Here is a 25501-nt window from a genome sequence, read left to right as displayed (position 1 = left end):
CAAGAATCTCTGGGGGGAGCAAATGTTCCAAATTTTCTTTTTTTACTAAATATGCAAGCAATTGGTGTCTCTGTTTTTTACGCTGAAACGTCGCTTGGCTGTTTGCTACTAACCTTTCATGTTACTCTTGGGTTTGTCAGTTTGCTTGCCTGTGGGGGTTTGTGCCTGTTGCCCCTGTCCCCCTGAGGTGGCTGCTTGCTGTGCTGCTTTCTGCTTCAGCATGGTCCAGTCAAATGTGTAGTCATACTGGTGGTTCAGAGTCCTGGAAGAGATCAAGTGGCAGTGAGTACATCCATTCAAACCACATTACTGTAAACTGAAAAGTTCAAGGAACAGCCATTAAAACTACAAAAATAAACAGGAAGAATTCACAAATGGGATGGGTTTAGAGCCATAAGACTTGTCCACTTCCTTTGTCATAAAACAGTGTCAAGTCTGTGACCTCAAACTCTACCAGTGACAAATTAAAAAATGATAGCAAACATGGGGTAAACAAGTTACGATTAGGGAGTGGCTTGGTGTTTGGGAGTGTTGAGATAATGAAGCACCTGAAAAGAATGCGGAAAAGCTGACGCAGGTACATATAGTCAGGTGCCTCTTCAAACCGCAACCCACGACAGTAGTTCAGGTACATGGCAAACTCTGCTGGGAACCCCTGGAAATAGAGCCAAACTCATGTTATGAAAGAACAAATTTACAGAGATCTACAAAGCCCCAGGGATGTCATGTCAACCTGACCTGCTCCATTTTTAGGATGGGGGAAATTAAAGTATTTTCTTTTAAATTCTGGTATTACAAAGGATTAGTAAATAGTCAGCACTGTTAACAGGAAATAAGCAGCAGAGATTATGCAGTCATGCAGGCCAGAACAGTAAGGCATGGGACAAATGCACATAGAATCGGAGACTTGAGCATCTTAATGTTTGATTTTAAGATTAAATTAAAATATTAAAACACATAGCTTGTTCTTTGGAGGGCTTCCTGAAAGAGCTTTACTAGCCATGACTAGGGTTGCCATGGTGTACGGTGTTACCAGTTTTACTCTATACAAGGGACAACACCGGTGTGATATTTTATACTGGGTAAAAGGGGGAAACATTATGAATGGAACTTCCGATATCAATACAATAGCCTTACGAATAGAATAGCCTTAAAGAATAGTTGCCTAGTGAAGAGTTTACGACCCATGATAAATGAACCTAAATAACGCATTGAAAGCCAGATCTTCTTTAACAACGTTTCAAATTATACAGGCAGCAAAGTACGTGCAATGACAGAAGACGTTTAATTGCAGGTAGCGAATATAATGTGCATGGTGGGTAACTGCAAGACGTCTCGGATTCGGAATGCCACAAGAAATGCTGTTAGACACACAGACACGCGCGTGAAGAAACTTTATATTTTTAAGAACATATGACAGAAAAGCCATCTATACGCATGTCTGACACGCTGTTTGTTCGGAGGCGTGCAGTCTCCGGAGGCTTACATGGGAACATGCCTATGTAAAGGATTCTCACTCTTTGTTTCAGTCTTCTGAAATTTTTTTGCAAGAATAGTATTGTCTATGAGAATGCTGCAAATGACCTCAGACCATCTCAGCTCAGGTGGTGTTTTGAGTTCACTTCGCTTTATTCATACACATTCAAAGTCATTACCCTTCCAAAGCAGCTAAACTGGGTCCTGGGATGAAAGGTAATAAAACACCAACATTAAACCTGCAACAACCCACAATAAGTGATGTATTTGCCCGGACAACGAAATACCTGACTGGTAGCCCATGATGGACAGAATGCATGGATGAAGTAGGTTCGTTACCAAAGAGACGTTGCCCTTCACCACTTTTGAAAAGACATCTTTAAAAAAGTTGAACCACACACATTTTAATTGCACTTCATTTTTTTCAGTTTCATGAAAACATTTTGCTAACATAAATAAATGTCAAATTTTGAAATCAAACTGCCTTGCGTTAGTGTGTAGGCTATTGCTTAACAGAAATTACCCCACAGTACCACTTAGCGTTCAACTAGCGATAGTTGGTTTGAACGTGATCACCACACTGGTGTGAAAATTATGATATCGTGGCAAGTCTAGCCATGACAAAATTATTAAAACAAACATTAGTAATTCCTGAAAAGGCATAGAAAGAGGAGCAAGCTGTCTAAAATAGTAAGTTTCTGTTCTACTAACCCCATCCATTGAAATAAATGGCATGGGCGTGTAAACGAAGTCAAAAACTGTCTATCTGTGTCACATATACAGTTAGCAGCATTGTAGGTAACTAATTTGCAAAGACACGACTGGTGCTTTAAGGCCCAAGTATACTTTGTTTTTGTGTGTTCCGGATCGCCTAGCACCTGGTCGACCATGTTGCCTTTGTGAGTATACTTTCCTGACCGCGAACGAAGAGGAACGCGTTCGATGCATGCGCACTACAACTGCTTTATGACACTCTTTTAGTACAGTCAATGGCCAGCGCATGCGTAGATGACGCGCACAGCCAAGGACCGCATGTGTGAGTCAAGAAAATCTAGGCAGCACGCTGACAAGCCACGCGGCTGTTCTGATGACGCAATTTGTGTCGCACATACTGTGAGCGGAGCATTCCGCAACGTACACACCCCAAGTATACTTTGGCCTTTACAAAAGTATTGTCATTACTTTTGACATTCAACAGGGAAAACACTACACATGCAAACACAATTGTGCATGTAATGTGTACGCTGTATTGTAAGGTATGACTGTGGACTTTTGTAAAACCTTTGTGCGAGGATATGGAATTTCACATACCTTACACAACACCTCGACAGGGGTCGACATCTTTTTCTCACTAATCTTCTCATACTTCTGTTTCTTTGTGGCAGCCTGTGGGCAAGAAAATGAAAATGTTGCACACTACAGTCTGGTATTGACACGGCGGTTCAACAGAGTGCAATCCCACAGTGCTGAGGGCCATAAATAAACCAGCTGAAAGAAGATTTACTGCACTTTTTCAGGCACCACCTGTTATCTTGTTTCACTCTGCCTAGTAATCTTCAGCTTTTTCTTTTAGATTATTTTTTTTTTTTTACCACTACAGATTATTTTTTTTTTTGATAATGTAAAAGCTTACAATGTTGAGTGACAGTAAGGAGTATTCCCCCACTCAAACTAATTACATTAAGACACTATCTGCTGTCCATACTTGTTCAACATTTAAACTAGTGTTGTCAAAAGTACAGGCACTTCGGTACAAAGTCGATACTAAAATAAAAAAAGATGTAACGATACCAGTGTTTCTGCAGTACCGAGCACCAACTCTATCCAGTACCAGCGAGCAGTATGACAGACAAGACTGCTTTTAAATGCTCACAGGCTTATTTTAAACACGTGCTCTGTTACTCCTTTTACACTGAAATGGACAATAATCAAATTAAAAGCATGTCCTAGTGTTATTTATTAAACCGCTAAAGGCTGCAATCTTAGTGTGGAAGAGCTGCGTACTTTAAATAAATCCGACCGCTCATCCACTGAAAACTCCACAGACACTGAGTATCATTCACATTGTATGAGATGACGGAACAGAGCACTAATCCATTGTGACCACACAGCAAATGTAAAATATATATTTATATAATTAAAATCACAGCATTTGCACCTTAATTTCAACTCAACTTTATATAGCATTTAAAACATAACATTTCAATATGACCATATACACTAGGACTGCACGATTATGAAAAAAGTCAATTAAAAATTACGTCACAGATATTACTGTGACGTCACTAAGCAGGCAACCACTTCCATGTTCTTCAGAACAGCAGGTTATGGGCTGCGCTGCAGTTTCTTTTAAGCATTACATGCTGTAATAATTTTTGTTGATGTTACTAAAGGTTATTATAAAGGTATATCTATGGTTTAAAGTGAAGAAATATGTACAGTTGAAGTCAGAAGTTTACATACACCTTAGCCAAATACATTTAAACTCAGTTTTTCACAATTCCTGACATTTAATCGTAGAAAACATTTCCTGTCTTGGGTCAATTAGGATCACTACTTTATTTTAAGTCAGAATATAGTAGAGAGAATGATTTATTTTAGCTTTTATTTCTTTCATCATATTCCCTGTGGGTCAGAAGTTTTCATACACTTTGTTAGGATTTGATAGCACTGCCTTTAAATTGTTTAACTTGGGTCAAAGTTTTGGGTAGCCTTCCACAAGCTTCTCACAATAAGTTGCTGGAATTTTGGCCCATTCCTCCAGATAGAACTGGTGTAACTGAGTCCGGTTTGTAGGCCTCCTTGCTCACACACGCTTTTTCAGTTCTGCCCACAAAATTCCTATCGGATTGAGGTCAGGGCTTTGTGATGGCCACTTTGACTTTGTTGTCCTTAAACCATGTTGCCACAGGTATGCTTGGGGTCACTGTCCATTTGGAAGACCCATTTGTGACCGAGCTTTAACTTCCTGGCTTATGTCTTGAGATGTTGCTTCAATATATCCACATAATTTTCCATCCTCATGATGCCATCTATTTTGTGAAGTGCACCAGTCCCTCCTGCAGCAAAGGACCCCTACAACATGATACTGCCACCCCCATGCTTTATGGTTGGGATGGTGTTCTTCAGCTTGCAAGCCTCACCCTTCTTTCCTCCAAACATAACAATGGTTATTATGGCCAAACAGTTCAATTTTTGTTTCATCAGGCCAGAGGACATTTCTCCAATAAGTTAAATCTTTGTCCCCATGTGCACTTGCAAACTGTAGTCTGGCTTTTTATGGCAGTTTTGGAGCAGTGCCTTCTTCCTTGCTGAGCAGCCTTTCAGGTTATGCCGATATAGGACTCGTTTTACTGTGGATATAGATCCTTGTCTACCTGTTTCCTCCAGCATCTTCACAAGGTCCTTTGCTGTTGTTCTGGGATTGATTTGCATTTGTCACACCAAAATACATTCATCTCTAGGAGACAGAATGCATCTCCTTCCTGAGCGGTATGATGGCTGCGTGGTCCCATGGTGTTTTATTCTTGTGTACTATTGTTTGTACAGATGAATGTGGTACCTTCAGGCCTTGATGAACCAGACTTGTGGAGGTCCACAATTTATTTCTTTTTTTTTAGATCTTGGCTGATTTCTTTTGATTTTCCCATAATGTCAAGCAAAGAGGCAGAGTTGAAAAAAGGCCTTTAAATACATCCACAGGTACACCTCCAATTCAGTACAACTCCTATCAGTAGCTAATTGCCTAAAGGCTTGACATCATTATCTGGTATTTTCCAAGCATCTTAAAGGCACAGTTAACTTTGTGTATGTAAACTTCTGACCCACTGGAATTGTGATATAGTCAATTAAAAGTGAAACAATCTGTCTGTGAACAATTGTTGGAAAAATTACTCATGTCATGCACAATGTAGATGTTCTAAACGACTTGCCAAAACTATAGTTTGCTAATATGAAATCTGTGAAGTGGTTAAAAAATGTGTTTTAATGACTTCAACCTAAGTGTAAGTAAATTTTTGAATTCAACTATAGGTTCTTTTTGAACTATTGACAAAACCATTTTTAAATTAATATGCCTGTGTGTCATGTATCATGTTTATGAATTCTAAATCAAACATTTAACACTTGAAAATTGTGGCATAAAAATCAAAAACTACCATCAGACATGCAATATGTGTCTTTATACATATACAGTAAATTATAATTTGACATTCAATAGTCAAACTGAACAGCTGATTAAGATTGAAGTTACTTAGTGCATTTAAAATTCCGTACTGTGATCTTGTTCACATAAGATCATCAATAGATCATATTTGGCCTCAAATCTATCAGAGTGGTTGCACTTTGAAAGGTAAGATCAACCGGATTGCGAGTTTGCCTGATTCGTAAAAATTTCTATCTACCAACAGCAGTTGTGGGTCAAATAGGTATTTATTTGGGCAGACGCGATAAAGAATATGGTCCGTGAAATATGAAGGTCAAGACTTTTTCTATGTCCAAAACAAGCCACTTTATAGCTGTTTAATTCATAAATACAACTGTTATTCTTTTTTAATAAATTGTACACAAAAATAGAGCAATGCAATAATATTCAAACTCTCCCATTAATGACTGAAGCTGTTACTCACTGTTTCAGCCCTGCAGTTCAGCACGAGCTCAGACAGAGTTCTACACTCACAAATGATCACATATAGCTGTTTAAACACAATAAATCAGTTATTTAGATCCTGTCTATACCCTGATTATAATGGTCAAGATCGTTTTAGTTTTGTTGCGTTGCTCGTTTGCGGTTTGTTTACCTACGGTAAATAAAACGGCGAGACATGCAACAAATTGAAAATAATTCAAAATTGCTCATCTTTGTTCTACAGTTTCTTTTTGTGTGTCAGATGATGTTTCTTTAGCACTACTTTTCGTGTGCCATCGCAAACAGAGATGAAACATACTGTAAGCAAGCATCTGGACATCAGACTATTTAAAACTTGCACATAAGGATTGGTTTTCATGACTGATTGGACTCACTGCATCTCTGATTGGCCACTGTCGTTTCATTGCTCAACGCACACGTCAGGGACTGGTTAGAAACTCAACCGCTGTAAAAACACGTTTCTAAAAAAACTTTCTAGACTTAAATCGAATAATCGTCAGTTTTCACGATTACATAATCGTGACAGCTGTAATCATAATCGCCATTAGTTTGATTAATTGTGCAGCCCTAATATACACAAACACCAGTAATCTAAAACACAAAATACAAACACTCCAAAACTGTGTCCTACATTTCATTTGTCAGACTCAAAGGCCAGTGTAAAGAGATGAGAGTTCAGACGTGACTCAAGTCTTCAATGATCACAGTGGGCCGTCGCGAACCGTTTATCCAGAAAAGTGAAGCTTCCGGCAAAAAACACACGTCATAAAAGCACGATTCATAATAAAAGCTAGATGCTTGAAATTTAAGTAATAGAATAAAAACATATTACAACTGTATAGTAAAATGTAATATTCACTGTAATAATAATCATAAAAAATCAAAATAACACAAGACAGACAGCTGTTGAATAAAAGTTTGGCAAAAAAAAATGCAATGACGTTGAAAACTTCTATTTTGACTAGACACCATTTTGATGATAAAATTAAACTTTTAAAAATGCTATGGAAAATAATTATTAAACTAATTAATTAAAAAGAACAAAACTGGTGTGTTCAATAGCACATTATCATATTAGCATATTTTTTGCTGTGGTATCAGTACCGACTACTGAAATTTTGATACAGTGACAACACTAATTCAAACCATTCAGGCTGATTTGACACTGGCATGCTTTTCAAAGAAACAATTCTTTATTTAAAAGACATCTATATTCCAGTTATTTGAAAAATGTAGTCATTTTCCTTAATTTTGAGACTTGAGATTTGAGTACAGAACACAACAAAATTCATGAGACTTTGCATTATCTGCCCTGCTTACCTTCAGTCCCTGCCATGGCAGGCTGGTTCTGTTGAAGTACATCAGAACGTATCCTAGTGACTCCATGTCATCTCGACGACTGTGAGATAAACCAAAACATTAAAGCTCAAGCCAGCAGGCCTATTGAGGGCAGATCATTTAAAAAACGCAAACATAAATAACGTCTAAAATTGTAAAAGTAGAGCGCAGGAATACACGCAGGGGGCTGCGACTGAAACCATCACTAAATTAACTTGCTGAACACTGACATACCAGTGCTCTAGTAAAGGGCACGCAAGTGTTGCCTATCAATCACTTAAAAGATCATAAGATGCCATGATCATGATTTATGATGCTCCAAATGATCTTTTATTACAAAAGACTTCAAAGAGCTTGTTCATCCCAATTGGTTAAAGATGGGATTCTAGGTCAACTGTATATTATGCTGCCTGCTGGACAACATGGTTAAGAGTATCTATTGGCAAGAACAGAGCTATACCACAGAATAAGCTAAATCATTTGATGTACAGGAGTTCTCACCTCTGCTCGATGCCCAGATGTGCGTTGATGCTGGCATATCGAGCTGTGCCTGTGAGGTTTTTGTCTTCTCTGTAGGGTATGTGCTGTCGTGTCCTGTTGTCTCTGTATTTCTTGGCCAGACCAAAATCGATGAGGAACAGCTACAGAAAAAAAGCACAAACATGTTTTATTTTCACAAATTCAAAATCTGACCTATTAGATGGACCTCACATAGATTCTTCTTTTTTTTTTTTTTTTTTTACATCAAGTGACTAAATCAAGGAAGTGATGTGATCAGAGTCCACTATACAAATAAAGCTTACTGGGAAAAGTGAGCACAGCTTTATTGACCCCATTGGCCCTTATCATGGCCTCCTAATAATCCCCATCCCTGAATTGGCTACATCACTCTACTCTCCTCTCCTCTCCACCAATAGCTAGTGTGTGGTGGGCGTTCTGGCGCACTATGGCTGCCGTCACAACATCCAGGTGGATGCTGCACACTGGTGGTGGTTGAGGAGTTTCCCCCTATACTATGTAAAGTGCTTCGAGTACCTAGAAAAGCGCTATATAAAATGTAAGCAATTATTATTATTTAACCAGCAGGGTTAGAATCAGCTCCAAGAGCATTTATGGCTGTCAGTGACTGCCATCTTTCTCATTTGTGGAAAGCCACATTGATCCAGTGCCCCATACACACCTACAGGCCACAGTTCCAGAGAGAGTGCCTTGCCCAACAGATTTTCACTGAGGCAGCAGTCATATTGTATTGCATCCACTCAGCCGTGTCACTGTTTGCTTGGCTCAACCAGGGATTTGAAACTTATTTCCTCTTGTCAAGAAAATTTGTTACACCAACCATGTAAATCCATTTAGATGGTTCTATAGATCAAGTCAGGGAAAAACATAGTCAGCGCTTACAAGAAATATGCAGAGATTTTTTTTTTTATTTACCACTTCTGGTTCACCAACTTCTTTCTCTTTGTAAAGACCATTAACATGACTCCATAAAAGTACCCTGGAACAACACCATTTCAAAGACACCTGAGAGAGCACCTCCCAGCAATGGAAAACAAGTTTGACTTAAAACAAGTACTTCGCCGTCATAACTATCAAAACCCATGCAAACATTAAATTTGTTGCTATTATGACTGCCTGTCAGAGGTCTAAAGATGATTTGCAGCTCTATTAAGAGAGAGTTTGTTTTTTGTGAGTGGATGCTTCGAAGTGAACATAAAAGGTGAGTGTAGTCATTGCCCATTATACACTGGAACAAAATACGTTTTTGATTAGTATTTGACTTGTTTTCCAAAATATCTAAAACTCCTTTAAAACAATGTACATTTACTTTATGAGCTATACTGCAGAAGTAAAAATTGTTATCCGAGAATATTGAATACAATATTTAATCAGGGCTCGACATTAATGCTTGTCCAGGACAAGTGGATTTTTGAAGGGGCAAGTAAAAGTGAATTTTACTTCCCCGACCAGACAAGCAGACTGATTAAAATGTAAATAATGGAAAAATAACTGGCTATATTTGTGATAGCCTAAGCCTGTCACTTATTAGAACGTTTATATTCTTGTTCTGCTGTTGAAAATACACAGCACGTAATTTTATAATTCGCTAGCGATCTAGTAACAGCTGCACCCTGTTTGATTGACAGGCAGCGTATGTGCGCACTGAATATGCGCGTTCCGAAAATGCTCACGCTAATGCGTGCCTGAACGGGCAAATATATTTCAAAATTCCGCCAAAATGCCCGTCATGGTGAGGTATTCGTGTACATTTTAGAGTGATGTCTAAAGTGAAAGTAAACAGTGGAGAAAAAATGCGGACTTGTAAGTATAAACATAAGCTAATAGACCTGCTACCATCTAGCGTCATTATAATCAAACAACCACAACAAGAAAATGAGAAAACCACTCACTGCTCTTGACTGAGAAACATTAATACTTTTTAAAGCTACTAATGTATTCTAATCATACAGTAAAGACCAGTAGTAGTTTTGTTGCATTTTATTCTGAATGTTTAATTGAATATTTGATAGCTTTAAAAGTTTTTAACAGCAGTAGGCTGTTAAAAAGCACTGAATGTTCTTAAATGGTATTTTTTGTTCTATTATTTCTTATCTATTTCTATTCTTTGCTGTTTTTTAATTGTTATTACTGACTGTTTACTATTCTTGAATAATTATTTGAAACCATTCTTCCATAACTAACAGTGTTATTTGTTGTGGTTATGAAGCTGGTATTGAGAATCATAAAATTTCACTAAAGACTACTGAAATTTTGGTATTGTGATAATGTATAGTCTTTATTGTACATTGTAGATCTTGCTGCAATAACATGAAAAAGTAGATCATTCCATAGAAGTGTGAGCACCCTTGCTGTAAATGGCAATGTAGGCTTTCCTTTATTTGACTACCATATGTAATATAAAATAATTATCATGTGACAATAGCCTCCTCCCCTACCCAGTGCAGTTTACATTTCAAGTTCAAGGAAATCCACTTGTTAAAGACAATTTTTTTTTTTTTTTAAAGTTCAATAAATGCATGATGCTTCCAAAGTCAATGAGCAATCGTGTTAAATAATCATGATCTCAATATTGACCTAAATAATCGTGATTATGATTTTTGCCATAATCAAGCAGCCCCAAATGTCATCCATCACTCCATTTTAAAGGTGACACACGTGTCACGAGCCCAGACATGTCAGAGCCTGAACCTTTATTTCCCCACCAAAATGGCTGAAGGCTGCAGTGTGTGAATACTTCAGGAAAGTTTAAGACCCACAAGGCACCATCAATGTTTCTCAGTTACCCAGTTTGTAAGGATTTGTCAGAAGAGTGTCCGATCAGGCAGGAAAAACGTTAAACCTGAAGCACCATCTCTGCGAGTAACATCCCACGGAATTTATGGAGATTAATGTAACTGAAAGTACAATATACATAAGAAATTATAGACCCCCCTTACGTAAAAAACACCAAAGTTTTACATGAATGTAACATAAGGTTTACAGGTAGGCTAACGTTATGTTTGTGCTTCGTCACACTCACAAATGCAGCAAATGGATTTAAAGGAACTGGAACAGTTTGCTGATAATGTACTCACCTTCAGGCCATCCAAGATGTATCTGAGTTTCTTTCTTCATCAAAACAGAATTTAAGATTTTTAGGGTTTCATTTCAGGCCTCCTCCTCTAAACAATGCAAGTGAATGTCCTCCATTTTTTGAGTCCAAAATGCATATTTTGGGTGCATCAAAATAATCCACACAATTTATTTACATGATAAATTGAGTTCTTCTGAACCCAAACGACTGTTTATTTTTAGAAACAAAACAATACTTATATACTTTTTAACTACAAATGTTCACTTCCGTACATCTGTGACACGCGCTCATGAGAGGGATGACGTAAGCTCGCTGGTAAGGTCACACGTCACGTGGAGGAGGCAGGAAGTGCGTCATTGTTTACACGAGAAACTTGCACAGACTACAGACCAAGCGCCGTTCACAAACCAAAATTTCAAAACAATATAAAAAATAATTTCCAAATAATAATAATAAAAAAAACATTACTACAGTAAATAACCATCCTTTTTACGGAGCAATGCCATTGCATTATCTACTTGTGCTTTTTCTTTAGCAGAAATATATAGGCTATATGACTATCAGGAATTCAAGCCACACAATTTGTAGTTAGTGAAACCAAGTGCTAGAGCATTTACTGAGATTCACAGGATTTACACAGTGAGATCAATGGTACAGGTGATATCACACAGAAGAGAAGCTTCACAAACTGAAGCGAGTGAATTGAGTGCAGGTGCGGTGAATTAGAAATTGGGTGATGAGGAGCGGAGCGCTGAGGGAGGTGCAGAGCCCGAGGGAGGCGTGACAATGACTAAGTTTTCACACATACCTGAGTTCGCTGGAAAAACAGCACGGGCACAGCCGATGAATTCAGATATCGACCCTTTGTTTCTTTCGATGGTCTGAAATCCTCAGGGGTAAAATGTTTACTGCACACCCTCCAATATTTGAGAGAACATAGGGGTGTACTGATGTCCAGATTCAGCACGATAAGCCAGAGCTTCAATCACTCATGATCATGTATAAAAAGGCTGAAAAGCTTATATTCTTCCCGCCGTGCATTCTCTTTGGGGTTTCTGAAGGTTGAAGCATGAAGGATACAGACACCAAACGAACATTTTGAACAATACACTTATACAAATACAAATCTACAGCAAAGACAATTAAACTTTTGTACAGCGCTGCTCCTCTTGTTAACAATGACGCACTTCCTGCCTCCTCCTCCACGTGACGCGTGACCTTATCAACGAGCTTACGTCATCCCTCTCATGAGCGCACGTCACAGATGTACGGAAGCGAACATTTGTAGTTAAAAAGTATATAAGTATTGTTTTGTTTCTAAAAATAATCAATCGTTTGGGTTCAGAAGAACTTTATTTGTCGACTGGAGTCATCTGGATTATTTTGATGCACTCTAAATATGCAATTTGGACTGTCAAAAAATGGAGTACATTCACTTGCATTGAATGAAATCCTAAAAATCTTGAATTCTGTTTTGATGAAGAAACTCAGATACATCTTGGATGTACTGAGGGTGAGTAAATTATCAGCAAATTTTCATTTTTGGGTGAACTATTCCTTAAAATGCTAATATACAACGTTACAATGGGCTGACTGATTTTATGGATTTATTTGCATGCAGCGCAATAGTAGGTTTACAATGTATTTAATACTAATAATAATACGTTGTACTTGTGAAGTACTAAATATGGTTAGGGTTAGTGCTTCAGGCATACAGGAAATTAAACTGTAGCAGAAAATTGACAGTACTGGGGGGAAAAAATACTGATAAAAACACCAATAAATGAACAGCAAATGAATAATTCAGTAGATATTGTTTAGAATCAAACTAAATTACAAAAGCAACCAATTACTGAATCAAATGCAGCTCTGAACTATTAAGCTAGGCAGTAGCCTATTCATTAAATATTTGTAATATTTCCTAAATTCAATTTCATAAATCATCGAAAATATTTAAAAAAATGACTGTGTCATGCAGTTAAATTGCAGTAGGGAACATGTAATTGTTTTCGTTTAAATTGCACCATAACTAAATTTTAACTAACACTGAGATTCTCTCAACCAGAATTATCCAACTGAGCTAACTGAAAAAGTACAGGTCACTGATGATTAAAAATGGATGAGCACATTTCTAAATAAAACACGTCCAACTCCACTCAAAACAAAGTATTTAAAATATCTACCCAGTAAAAAATCAGGCTACAATGTTTGTGTGGCTTCTTGTGCAATCGCCTAACAGCATGTTCCAATGTTTCAATGGCTTGTTCAGGTTTACACAACACTTTACTGGTAGGGGGAAAAAAAACCTCTGTGCCACTTTTTAAGGTCCAGCTGACAAACTGAAGCATTGCCTGATGCTGTATAACAAGATTGTTTTAACATGCACCAATGCAGTGAAACTAGGCCAATCAAATTATGTGTCATGAAGTCCTTGATTACAAAAATCACAATAAGAGCACTGGGCATTGTCTAGCTGCAACATTCTTATAAATTATTTAATTATCCTAAACCAAGCCATCAAGTTAAATCATGGAGAAATTCTCTTTTTTTTTTTTTTTTTTACAAAAGTGAAAATCATAATGTTAAACATCCCCAGGACTGAGAATAGTTTTAGAACTGACTAAGAACAAGAACAACCTCTTCTTCCCTGACACACCTAAACGCATTTCCTCCTGAACTGCAAAGTCCTTCACCCCCTGTACAAAGATCCCTGCAATCTGGATTAGGAGTCTCTAGTTCTGTTTAGCATGTGTGTCTGGTTTAATGCCAACAAATGTTAATGGTTATTGTTCAAAATCAAAGTAAAACTAAAATGAGAAAAAAAAAAAAAAAACTCCAAAAGCAAAAGTAAATCAGAAGAATTTTGGGGGATTATTAGGAGGTGGTTGTGGGTTCAGACCTGGTTTAATCCTGAGAAAGATGGGTCCTGAGAAGAACTAACAGCCAAGCTTCTTTTCCTCTTCCCCACTGGAGATTCTAAACACTGAACAGACAATAGAAGGTGCAGTGCATCAAACAGTATTGCTGACAACCGCACACGGCCAGCGCAGACAGGCAACACCAAGGCTCAGAAAAAGAACGCGGAGGAGGAGCAGAGAGAGGAAGAGAAAACCTAAGGCAATCCTTCATCCACCAGCAAGCGTCCAGGCTAATACTCAGGAGGCTCTGCTAATGGCAGACGTTTTCCCATAAGCCCATGCTCAGATACTAGCCAACAGTTTTTTTCAGACCATAAACAGGGCCTGCTTACCTCATTGGTTCTTGAACCACAGAGGCAAACTGTACATGGCACCTCTGGCCGCCCAACACAGTGTTCTTCATCTCATCTATACCAATTGCTCCCAAGCCTGATTCTCTTTTTTGACTTTGCCAAGGCTTTTTCCATAAACATTCTGCAGCATAACACTAGCTGTGCCATACAGTATTTAACAGTTAGCCCAAGGCAGTTGGGTGCAGCCAAACTGCACCAGTCCACCTTGGTGTGAGGCAAACGAGAAATGGCACAACTAGGGTTAAGCAGGGCAAACTCTAATGCCATTCTACAATGGGCACTTGTTTAAAAATTAGGCATGAGAAGCTTTGAGAACAAATGCAACCCACCAAAACTTGGCCCCACCCCTTTAAACTCTCGTGATTCTGCAAAGGAAGGATCAAAAATGCGTTTTACAAATTATCCATATTAACCGATCATTGGACCACCTGCAGTAAGGAAGAGGCTAGAATACTTTGGCATGTGGAGAGGCCAAATCAGGTAGGGATGAAGCTCTAAAGAACAGAAAAAGCGTGCAGTTTAAAAGGTGCATGACCTGCATGTTATTGCAAAAAGAGTTTTAGTTGTTACAAAAGACAGGATGGGACAGCTTCGGTGGAAGTGACTTTCGGTGGAGATTTCAATAGAGCAGCCCAGGATAAAGCAACAAAACAAGCCATTAGTTTACAATGGTGCCGAACAACTGTTTGGAGAGTGGGGGGACTAAGCACAGTATACGTGTTGGAAAGGGACTACTTCATAAGTAAAATATACTGCAAAACATATCTAAGTTATATATTGAGAAGCTACAAAGCTGTATTTTTTTTTTTTTTATTATTTGTATCTGAACTGTGTTTAAATGCCTCTCTATAATGAAAAATCAAGGGAAACATCACTGCATTAACAATTCACTCTCAAATACTTCCATTTTTAGACTTGCTCTCCTGTGGAATTGATGTCACCTGTTGGCCTGCACCATTTTTGGTCAAGACATGTCAACATGCTCTACTCTTTCCCAAGATAAGAGCTTGTTAATCCTGTAAATAAGTTTACTGGTGACTGGATCAAGAGTGGTGATGACTGTATGAGAGATGTCAGGATGTAAGCAGTGGATAATGTGAGTGAAATACGGCTTTTGATTTCACAACAAGGAGAGTGGGGTTCGCAAAGCAAGTGCTAAATCAGATCTTTCTGCTCGGCTGACCTTAATGAACTTCTTGACTAAGATTTTTCCAGGGTGGTTGTTGACAGCTAAAGATCCAAAGCAGAGCGTGTGCATCCAGGGTTTTAGTGAAAAAGGTGACGATTTCATGTGTATTTATAAAAATAAAAGCTTGAGGCTGGCATTCACACAGACACACAATGGTAAACATTTATTCCAGACAGCACTGCCAAAAATGGTAATACAGGCTTCACTGAGTTGTCAAAGTACCAGAAATTTTTGTTTGTATCTGAACTGTTAGACGACCATCAGAGCTTGTACTGGTAGGTCATTCAGTTTTGCACATCATGCTTTAACTTTGCCAAATGTTGCCTGTCTGCAAGGGCTCAAAATTACAAATTATCTGAAACAAAATAAAAACCAGGCAACTTCTATGCAATTGAATAGAGAGAAATAAAACAGTGCAAAGCACTTTAAAGGCTTCTCAATTGGAGAGAGAAACAAACAAAACCACAAGTCACATATCATGCAGAAGATCCATTTTTGAGGAGTGAAAGACATACAATTTATGTCCACAGATCAACATCAAGTGATTCCCGAGCTACCAGTATGTTAAGCTGTAAACACTGTCTAAGGAATGCTAGTTGTTTAAATGACCTGGTCATTAGATTTCCCATCAAATATTTTTGTACAACCCCGCCATCCCAAACCAGCAAGGCAAACCCAAAATTAATCACAGGCTCTGAAAGCCAGTGTTCATCCATGAGAAAGAACATACTGAATGGAGGTGGGTGACTTTAACAATTAGTCATGACATCTTGATAGAATAGGAAACCCTAGGGATCTGCAGATGTAACACTAACTGAATTTCATCTCATCCTTTTTTATTTTATTTATTTACAATCTACCCTCCCGGACACAATTAAAGCATAAATATGACTGTCTTTCTCAGACATAGAAATGGAACTGGTGCAAGTTTACCTTATTACAGTGACGGCCAATACCCATTAAAAAGTTGTCTGGCTTGATATCTCTGTGGATGAAGTTTTTTGTGTGCACATACTCGATTCTGCTGATCATCTGAAAGCAAGACAATCAGGTTAAGATCATGCCACAGCACCCATTAATATTTTAGTTATCATTACAAGTCAATGCCATCCATTAATTTTGTAAAACAATCCTTGTATAAACAACCTGAAGGCTCAGTATTACCTGATCTGCAAGCATAAGGACAGTTTTCATTGTGAATCTACGGGAACAGAAGTTAAAGAGATCCTCCAGACTTGGCCCCAGCAGGTCCATCACTAGGACATTATAGTCCTTTTCTTGGCCATACCACCTGGAAAAAAATGAAATAAAAAATGATTACATATCAATACCAATAGATAACCCTTGGATTGCATGCCATTACTAAAGCAATTTACTGGGTCCTGAGAATAGTGAAAAGCTGTGCTGAGAATGAGCTGAAAATCTGAGTCTACGTCAAAGAAATTCAGTGATGCATGACACTGAGATTTTAGTACAAATAAATGACAAAGAACTTAGCTAAGTTATATTGAGACAATATAAAAGCATAAATCTTATCAGTTAAGGAAGTGCTAGAGATATGCCTCACACCCTGCAAACAATGGCATTCAACATATCCAGTTTGGTGACATGACTAGGTAAACATACTCAGTTTTAGTCATGGAAAAAAAGTTGGTACTTTCACTTTGCCTCATTTTTGTGCATTCAAATTTTTCTGAAAATGGCACAGCAACTAACTGTACTTCAAGAACAATAACTTTAATAATGCAACTGCAGTAAACACCATAGAAATTCCACAGTGACAACCATATGAAATTAACTGGACCAGGAGTCGACAACCTTTTTGACATGGAGTGTCATTTCTAATCTTTCTTGTTAATGGCTGTGCCGACAAAGCCTGAAACTGTATTTCCAGGTTTAATTTACATTTTGAATCAGACTCAGATTTTTGAACCCCACGATGTGTTTATGTTCACTCTTTTAATCGTTTGAAGTAGTTTTGAGAGTCACCGTCATTGTGGTTTACGTAGCATGTATGCTGGGTTGAAAATCTCAAGGATTGATAGCGATGTCGTCTTATTTACATCATGTGTTGTTCTGAAAGCAAAAAGCAAAAAATAAAGACCGAAAATGTCATCCGCTCAATGCGCAGCGCGACCGAAGCAAAGTGGATGCTTTTACTAGCATGATTCACCAAAAGTGAAACGCTGCCTGAATTTATCTGCACCGCCGGCTTGTGATGTGCGAATGGCTTGCTCATGCTGCGCTCACCTACTGACTTTACCGCAGCCTCGCCACACTTTAATAGTGTTAAGATTCCCTTTCAGCTAATAAAAACACTATGTTTGATCATGAGGAAAGATTACAACAAGAGTAAGATTAGCATGCAGGTGCGAGGGACTTCATATAAATAAAATAGCCCACTCCTCTCTTTCTGTTGCTCAGATGCCAATAACTACCCCTTCACGTGCCATAAGTTGCCAACCCTAAATTAGACTATACACACTAATTCTTCAAACACGTTCTTCAAACATAGGATGTCAGACAGTGATACTTACATACATAGTTGAAATTAATCAAGACATTGAGGCACTATTTGATTTATAGCGAACATCTGCATAGAAATAACCGGGTGCCTTTTTTATCATTATTTTGCAGTAGCTTCACCTACCAGGCCACTGAACAGATACAAACAGCTCAGCAGGTGGAGGTTCAAAAGAGTCCCACATTTAGCTAACCCATTGCAACAGCAGTCGCCAAGCAACCATCATGCTAAAGAGTCTCCCAAACAAAGAGGTATTATGAAGACACAAGGTGCAGCAGTAGACTAGTGTCTGTTCAGCCATATGTGCCAGCAAACCAGCATCTACCATTTCATGACAATAAGAAATGTACTTTGAACTGCAAACAAATTCCTAAGCCTTACAATGTTAGTGGTAATTGCATCCATGCTAACTGGAAAAACAGCTATCACCATTTTGAACTTTGCAGCAAACCAGTTTTAAACTGTTAAGCTTGGTTTTAAGATGATACAGTGCAAACAATTTGCTATGCTTTCACTTAAATATAACTGTGGAAATGTTTAAGAGTTTACTAGCTACACAACTTTACAGTCAATTGAAATGTATTTGCTCGATTCCAGCAACAGCAAAACATGAAAACTTGAGTTTTTACTTTTAACTTCCTAAAATAAAGCAACAATTAAAGCTGATGTAATTTCTGTGCCACCAAACGGAATTGCAAAAATAAACTTTCTGAATACGCCCCCATCTGCCGTAGGTCAAACAAAGAGATTGGTCATTGGTTGAGTAACGCTGTTGGGGCGGGTCTAAGTGGGTCGCTCAAAAGAAACGGAGCAATTTTCAAAGCGCCACAGAAAGATGGTGCTTAGAGTGAGGAAATGTATCTTTTAATGGCTTACTTATAGTTGTCTCTGCATATTAAGCTGGGATAGGACAAAGTGTTTTAACAGAAAGTTACATACTCTAGCTTTAATATTCCGAAGAATAAGAGGTCACAAACAAGCTACCAATACTGCAATGCATCCTATTACAAACTTAATTGCAAAAATATTTTGTTTCATATATAAACTCTTGCACAGTGGTTACATAACTCCGTAGCAAATATAAACGCTTGCTTACAGAAACTATAGGCCTCTCTGTGGGGTGTTCATTTCCTCTAATCAAAGCAAATGAAAGGGAAGAATGAACAAAACAAGTGCAGCCATAATTCGCCTGAAAATGTTACCCTAAATTGCAACTTTCAAAACATGCCGGATTATTAATCATGCAGAGGTGCTGATGTTGCTATATTTTAAATAAATTGTGGATACACTTTCCTGTGATTAAGCTTAGATAAAAGAATTTGCAGAGCACACAAAGCTCTTTTCTTTCATTAGCAAAGGCAGTGAGTGGTTTTAGAGAATGTGGGGGAGGGAGATCTTGTACATCAGGTTGTCCCAGCTCTCGTACCTAGTGACTGAATCCAGTCTTTCACATCCTGGCTGCTGGAAATTTCAATTCATTCACAAAAAACGAGCTTTGGTCAAAGTGGCAAAAACAGAAGGTTGTGAAACAAAACCAATTAGCCTACCTCAAGACAATAGACCTTATTCACGCTAGCACCATTTTTGATTTTTAATAGGAATGACAACGAGGCTGTGATGGATAGACTTACTGTCTCTTCAATGGGCTGCCCTGCAGTTTAAATTGTTTTTGGATCATTCCGCAGACAAAACATTGATAAAATATCTGTCCAAGAACATTCAGTATACAAAGAACTCCAGACAATGAGTTGTGGAAAATCAGATGTGATCTAGGAGCTTTATACAGCTTTACATTGTGTTTACATGACCTCAATAATCTGAGTTCTCCAAGAGACACCTAGGTGTGTTAATCTGCTTTCTTTTATTCCCTTGAGCAGCATAAGGAAATCAGCATTCTAGTTTATATGACGTTTCAGAACACCACTGGAGTAAACCGTTTTCTTAAGTGCATGTAAACACGGTAAATGGAAATGTTCTGAAAAGGCTTGGTAAAAACCGGCCCATCCCAAATTACTTGAACATTGACAGGAGTTATAAAACTGCAGAGGGTTAAATAACTAGCCATGGTCTAAGATTTCAGATTTCTAATCAGCCAAGCTGCTGTCAGCATGAGATGCCATAGAAATGGATACCTAAAAGCAATCTGTAATGGCAGTTCATTGCTGGCAAGGGCTGGACATTCATATTTATGCTAATATTAATCTTCCAAATGAATGCTTCTGTCAACTGGTCTGGTTTACAAATGTGTTAAACAAAAATGACAGATTACAGTCTACAATAAAATTGTTCAATTTACGAACAGCCAAACATTCAGGGGACCTACAGCTAGCTGGGCACTGGAAAAGCCCATTTGAAAATGCACTCAAATCTAAGAGGCAACTGATATAATAGAAGTCTGCGAGGTTTTAAGATATGAGTAGTTTTTAATACAACAGTACCATCTCTTATCTAATCGATTTGGCATCAGAACTGCTGCACTGCATATTGCTGTTCCAGTGTATCATCTATTCATTATTATAGGCTGTTATAAAATAATCTATTACAAAATGTATAACAGATTGCATAATCAAAATATAATGCATCATATTTTGCCATTGTGAAGATTCGCTGCCCAACTCAATGAATGAATGTGCACAACGCGTGTCCCTGTCCGTTCTTCCTTCAGGTTACCGTAGTAATCTTAGTAAGCATGCACCAGTTTTTTTAGTGACTGCCTGAACTGTCTATTTTCAAATCGTGGTTGGCTTAACAGGAGACGCTATAACCATTGCATTTTTAATATTTGTGCTAAGTTGAAATTCAGTTTTGAAGACACTGCATTCTGTTCCATTTAGCTGCACTCTGTCTAGCTGTTTGAAACACTTGCCTGCTGTATGCACTGCTTCAGCGCATTGAGTCCACTGCCACAGGCCTAGTGTGTGCGTGTGTGTGTCTCCCCAAGTGTTCGCTCCTGTGGGGAAAGCCGCAATGCTCTGTATTGTTGTAGCTGTGATGATTCATGAAGCGTTCCATTCAACTTGGAGAGTCAGAATTTCCACCTTCCAACTGGGGAAAGTGCAACGGAATGACACTGTCAGACTTCTAACTTGGAAACTCGTGCAGAAATCTTCAACTCCCATTTCATCGAAATGCAGGTGTGTTACGTCACGCAAAGATTTTGGCACCAAGGCAGGGAGGTTTACAGTACGTCACATACATTTATTAAATAATATCCATTAACGAGTCAAAGTTCTTACATTAAATGATAATAAAGCATGCTTAGCAAAGGTTTTGCAGAGACAGGTGTTCAAAATATGGTTAATTACACTATTTTGATTATCGTAACGACAGCATTGCAGCGTCCTATATCAGTTTGGTTGCTATGAGACTTCTCTGACAATCAATGTACTAGTGATGGGTCGTTCATTTTGAACGAATCTTTTGTGACTCAGAAGAACGAGTAGTCTCAGAGAGAGATTCATTCATTTTGAGTTTGCCCCACATGCGCATTGCGCAACCTCCGTTCATTTGTTACGTGAAAACCGCTTAGGCGCTGTACAATAAACAGAAATGATGGGGGCCTGGGTATCTCAGTGGTAAAATACGCTGGCTACCACCCCTGGAGTTCGCTAGTTCGAATCCCAGGGCGTGCCGAGTGACTCCAGCCAGGTCTCCTAAGCAACCAAATTGGCCCTGTTACTAGGGAGGGTAGAGTCACATGGGGTAACCTCCTCGTGGTCACTATAATATGGTTCGTTCTCGGTGGGGCGCATGGTGAGTTGAGCGTGGTTGCCGCGGTGGATGGTGTGAAGCCTCCACACATGCTATGTCTCCGTGGAAACGCGCTCAACAAGCCACGTGATAAGATGCGCGGGTTGGCGGTCTCAGACGCGGAGGCAACTGGAATTCGTCCTCCACCACCCGGACTGAGGCGAATCACTACGCGACCACGAGGACTTAAAAGCGCATTGGGAATTGGGCATTCCAAATTGGGAGAGAAAAATAATAAATAAAAACAAAGAAACAGAAATGATTAGTTCACCTTTCAACTCTTTTGGTCCGAGTCATTTGTTCTTTTGTCACGTGACAGCCGTATACACTATGCATTGCTCACACAGGACACAGAAATTATTAGTTCACCTCTCCAGTCATCTGGTCTGAGTCATTCGTTCTTTTGTCACGTGACAACCGTATATGCAGTGCATAGTGTATACGGCTGTCACCTGACAAAAGAACAAACAACTCAGATGAGAAGATTCAATCCAGAGGCGAACTAATCTTTCTTTTTCTCATAATTTGTCCTTGGCTGCATTATATTTTTTTCCTTATTGGGACTATAATCAAAGTTTTTGTAAAAAGTTTGGGGTTTGGCTATTGAAATTTAACATTTAAATTTAATTCTACTCAAATGAACTAAATGACTTGAATAAAGATTTGACTCAAAATACAAAGTCAGTAAAATGATCCTATCGTTCCATCACTACAATTTACCCCTCAAAACAACAACATAATCTCAAAATTTGTCACTGAATTTCGAATTAAGTGAAAAGTCACATCATGCATGATCACCATCGATCATCGTTTTCAAGATTGATCATTGCTGCCACGTCCGAGTGTACCCGTGCCCATCCCTAACATGTGCATGAGGAGTCAGCTATGAAAAACCTTTACACTAGTTCAACCTCCAATTAACTTTACCCAGGGTGTAAAAGTTATATCCTTACGCCTATAGTGCGTCATATAGCTATAATGATAAAACCCCCACCAGAACAAATATTTTTACGACTATCCCGTTTAAAGTTAATCCAAAACACACTATATTTTGTATTCAAAATATGCATTTAAGAATAGTTGCTGAAAGCATTCGAGCAGAGGAGAGCCCATCCATGCAAATACTGATGTGGCATAAACAAACGACTCTTTTTAGAGTGCATATACATTAAAAACAGCCCTCCTATCGCTCAGTCAACTTGAGAAAGGAGCAGCATTCTCGCAAGGTCCTGAAACTTGTTTTCCTTCATCCGCCATTTTCTGATCGAGAGGGAGGACATGTTGAACAAACACAACAAAAGAGCAGCGGCCATTTCCAACTCACTCCTTACTAGCGCACAAACACACGTTTCATGGTCGAAACTTAATTATTACATTGCATTATTCACTTGAAATAACAGTTCATGTTTTTTTAAGACACATTTTCATTACTGTTCTTCCATGCGGTTCATAGAAATGTTAGTACTTACGAACAGGCTAGTTAGCTTGCTAACCCTCTCCTGATCAGCATTAAAACTATCAATATATATCAGAACGATCGATCGAAACTAATCAAATTTAATAATTGAATACGACGACCTAATGATTATATTTGTAGATGGATGTGTACTTTGTACACGTCGCTTTCTAGTTTATGCTAGTCCTCCAATCCAACCATATCAAACTAATCCGGTGAAAAGAAACCTCATCGTATCAAACCCCGTTTTAATTTTACATCAGACTTATTTTAATCGAGTGTACTCACCTGATGTGTGGGATCCCGACTCCTCCCTGGAGAATTTTGTACAATTTGCTTTCATACAGGAGTTGTGGGTGTCTGGCTTTCTGTGACTCCAATTTCACAGCTACCTCCTGAAAATATTCAAAACACCATTTCGTTGTTTATGTACTGTGTATAAATGGTTTAACGAATATAGCAAACTAATTGTATTATACTTAATTGTGTGCGGTCCTTTATTCGTTGAGCTGAAAGACCTATTTCCAATAACGTCAGCAATAACGCATACACCTCATTGAGTTGAAAAACATTTGTGTGATACTATTACAACATGAAACACTTTTAAAGATACAGACACTATCCTCTCTTGTTCTGTCCAGGTCATCACATCTGATTACCAGAGGCAGCTATAAAAGCACTCAATCTTCTTATTTCATCAGACCGCTTCTTTTCAGATCATTCACACAAGGATTACACATCCAGTCCATCGTTACCTCTCCATTTGTGATGTTGATTGCCAAATAAATGTCACCAAAGGATCCAGATCCGATTTTGCGAACAAGCTTGTATTTCCCACCGACTATAAATTCGGCTTTCGAGCCACTGCTGCTGGCCATGTCCTAAAAAATCAGAGAAATGCTCTGAACCTGTGTGAAGGGGAGAAGTTTTGGCGTTTTTCTCTCGTCAAGACACAGTCCAGTCGAAACAATGCTAGCTAGCTTAACACTGATCTTCTTCGCTAGCCGAGTCCTTAACAACTCACACCGACGAAACGAACATTGGTTTCAACGTAATTGTTGAGGAAAAAAAAAAAAAAAAAAAAAACACACACACACACACAAGACTATTTCCCCTGTGGATGTGGCTCTTTTTTCGCTCGAGCAGTTACCCGAGTAGCTGACTAGCAGCTTAGCCAGAAAGGACACGGAGGAGTCGATGTCCTCGACGCTCTCTTCGAATCACCTCGCTCCGAGAGGCGATTTCTCTTCTTAACGATGTCGTCTTACCCGCTTACTCTAAAGTACATCTAGTCAACCAACGATTTAACGTTGAAGAAAAATAGGTGAGTCGCTGCTTTCTTCTCAAAGCGCAACCCACTCACTTCGCCATCTTGTCCGTCTCGGGATGAACAGATTCTGCTGAGCTGAAGAGACAAGCGAGACCGCGCCAAAGCGCGCCGCCGCGGGCAGGGGATGGGTTCGCGCGTGATGTCAGCGGAGTGGTGCTGCGGGAATGCGCGTCATGACACGCGAGGACGCGCGGGGGAATTTGGTGAAGTGTTTCTCGTAAAGCCAGTGGCCTACTTCAAGAAGCGGCCTCTTATTTCTTTACTCCTGAATTAAAATGGTCATGGTCTATCAGTGTATCTTTGAGATAATTACTGGGCATTTTCTGACCAGATTCCTTTCACTGTTTTTTTTTTTTGCTATCGCTGGCACCTTAAAAATAGTTGAAATATTCAATATTTACGTGTCTCGCGATCACGCGCGTTGATGACCTTTGGTTTGTGGTTCCTTGATGCCACCTAGTGAGATTTGATGAAATCGTGCAGTTAAAGGTTTGGGTGCAATCCTTTGTTTTCCTTGGCTAACAGTTATTGCATAACTGTCTTGTATATAAGTCCGTCTTATTATTTGCCTACTCGTAACAATGCGGAATTGTTTACTTTGATGTAGGCTAATCTTCTAATGGAAAGTTTCATGACTAGTTGGACGACATACGGGCTGTGTCTCATTTCAAAGGCTGCGAGCTAGTTAGGACGCATCCTTTGAGGGCTGAAGTATACCGAGCGTCCTCCTTTAAACAAGTCTCGTTTAAACGAGACGGCCTTCGTAGGACAAACGGAAACGGAACGTAACATGGTTGCTATGACAGCACGCCACTCTAACAAGCCCGAGCACTTTGAGTGAGAAGGGAACAAAGTCTCTTGGGAAGGGAATGTATGAGGTACATTTTAGGAGAGTTATAATGATGTAAAGAGAAAAGAAAATAG

General features: G+C 38.8%; 1 protein-coding gene across 8 annotated transcripts in view; it reads right to left on the bottom strand.

The window, feature by feature from the left end:
- The window catches only part of LOC127418255 (casein kinase I), a 31047-nt gene extending 6368 nt beyond the window's left edge, over positions 1-24679 (bottom strand). Inside the window, exons 1-10 of one of the 8 annotated variants that reach the window (XM_051658737.1) lie at positions 24003-24679; positions 23536-23642; positions 16682-16808; positions 16451-16549; positions 13957-14040; positions 7964-8103; positions 7445-7523; positions 2788-2862; positions 549-655; positions 150-262 (exon numbers count right to left, since the gene is read on the bottom strand). In XM_051658737.1, coding sequence (XP_051514697.1) covers positions 150-262; positions 549-655; positions 2788-2862; positions 7445-7523; positions 7964-8103; positions 13957-14040; positions 16451-16549; positions 16682-16808; positions 23536-23642; positions 24003-24125 — 1054 coding nt within the window. In that variant the 5' untranslated portion in view covers positions 24126-24679. The other 7 variants (XM_051658735.1, XM_051658739.1, XM_051658740.1 and 4 more) reach the window with 7 other exon arrangements.
- Between the last annotated feature and the right edge of the window lie 822 nt (positions 24680-25501).

Source organism: Myxocyprinus asiaticus, chromosome 27 (assembly GCF_019703515.2).
Source record: "Myxocyprinus asiaticus isolate MX2 ecotype Aquarium Trade chromosome 27, UBuf_Myxa_2, whole genome shotgun sequence".
NCBI lineage: Eukaryota > Metazoa > Chordata > Actinopteri > Cypriniformes > Catostomidae > Myxocyprinus > Myxocyprinus asiaticus.
This window is presented reverse-complemented; position numbering and strand designations above follow the sequence as displayed.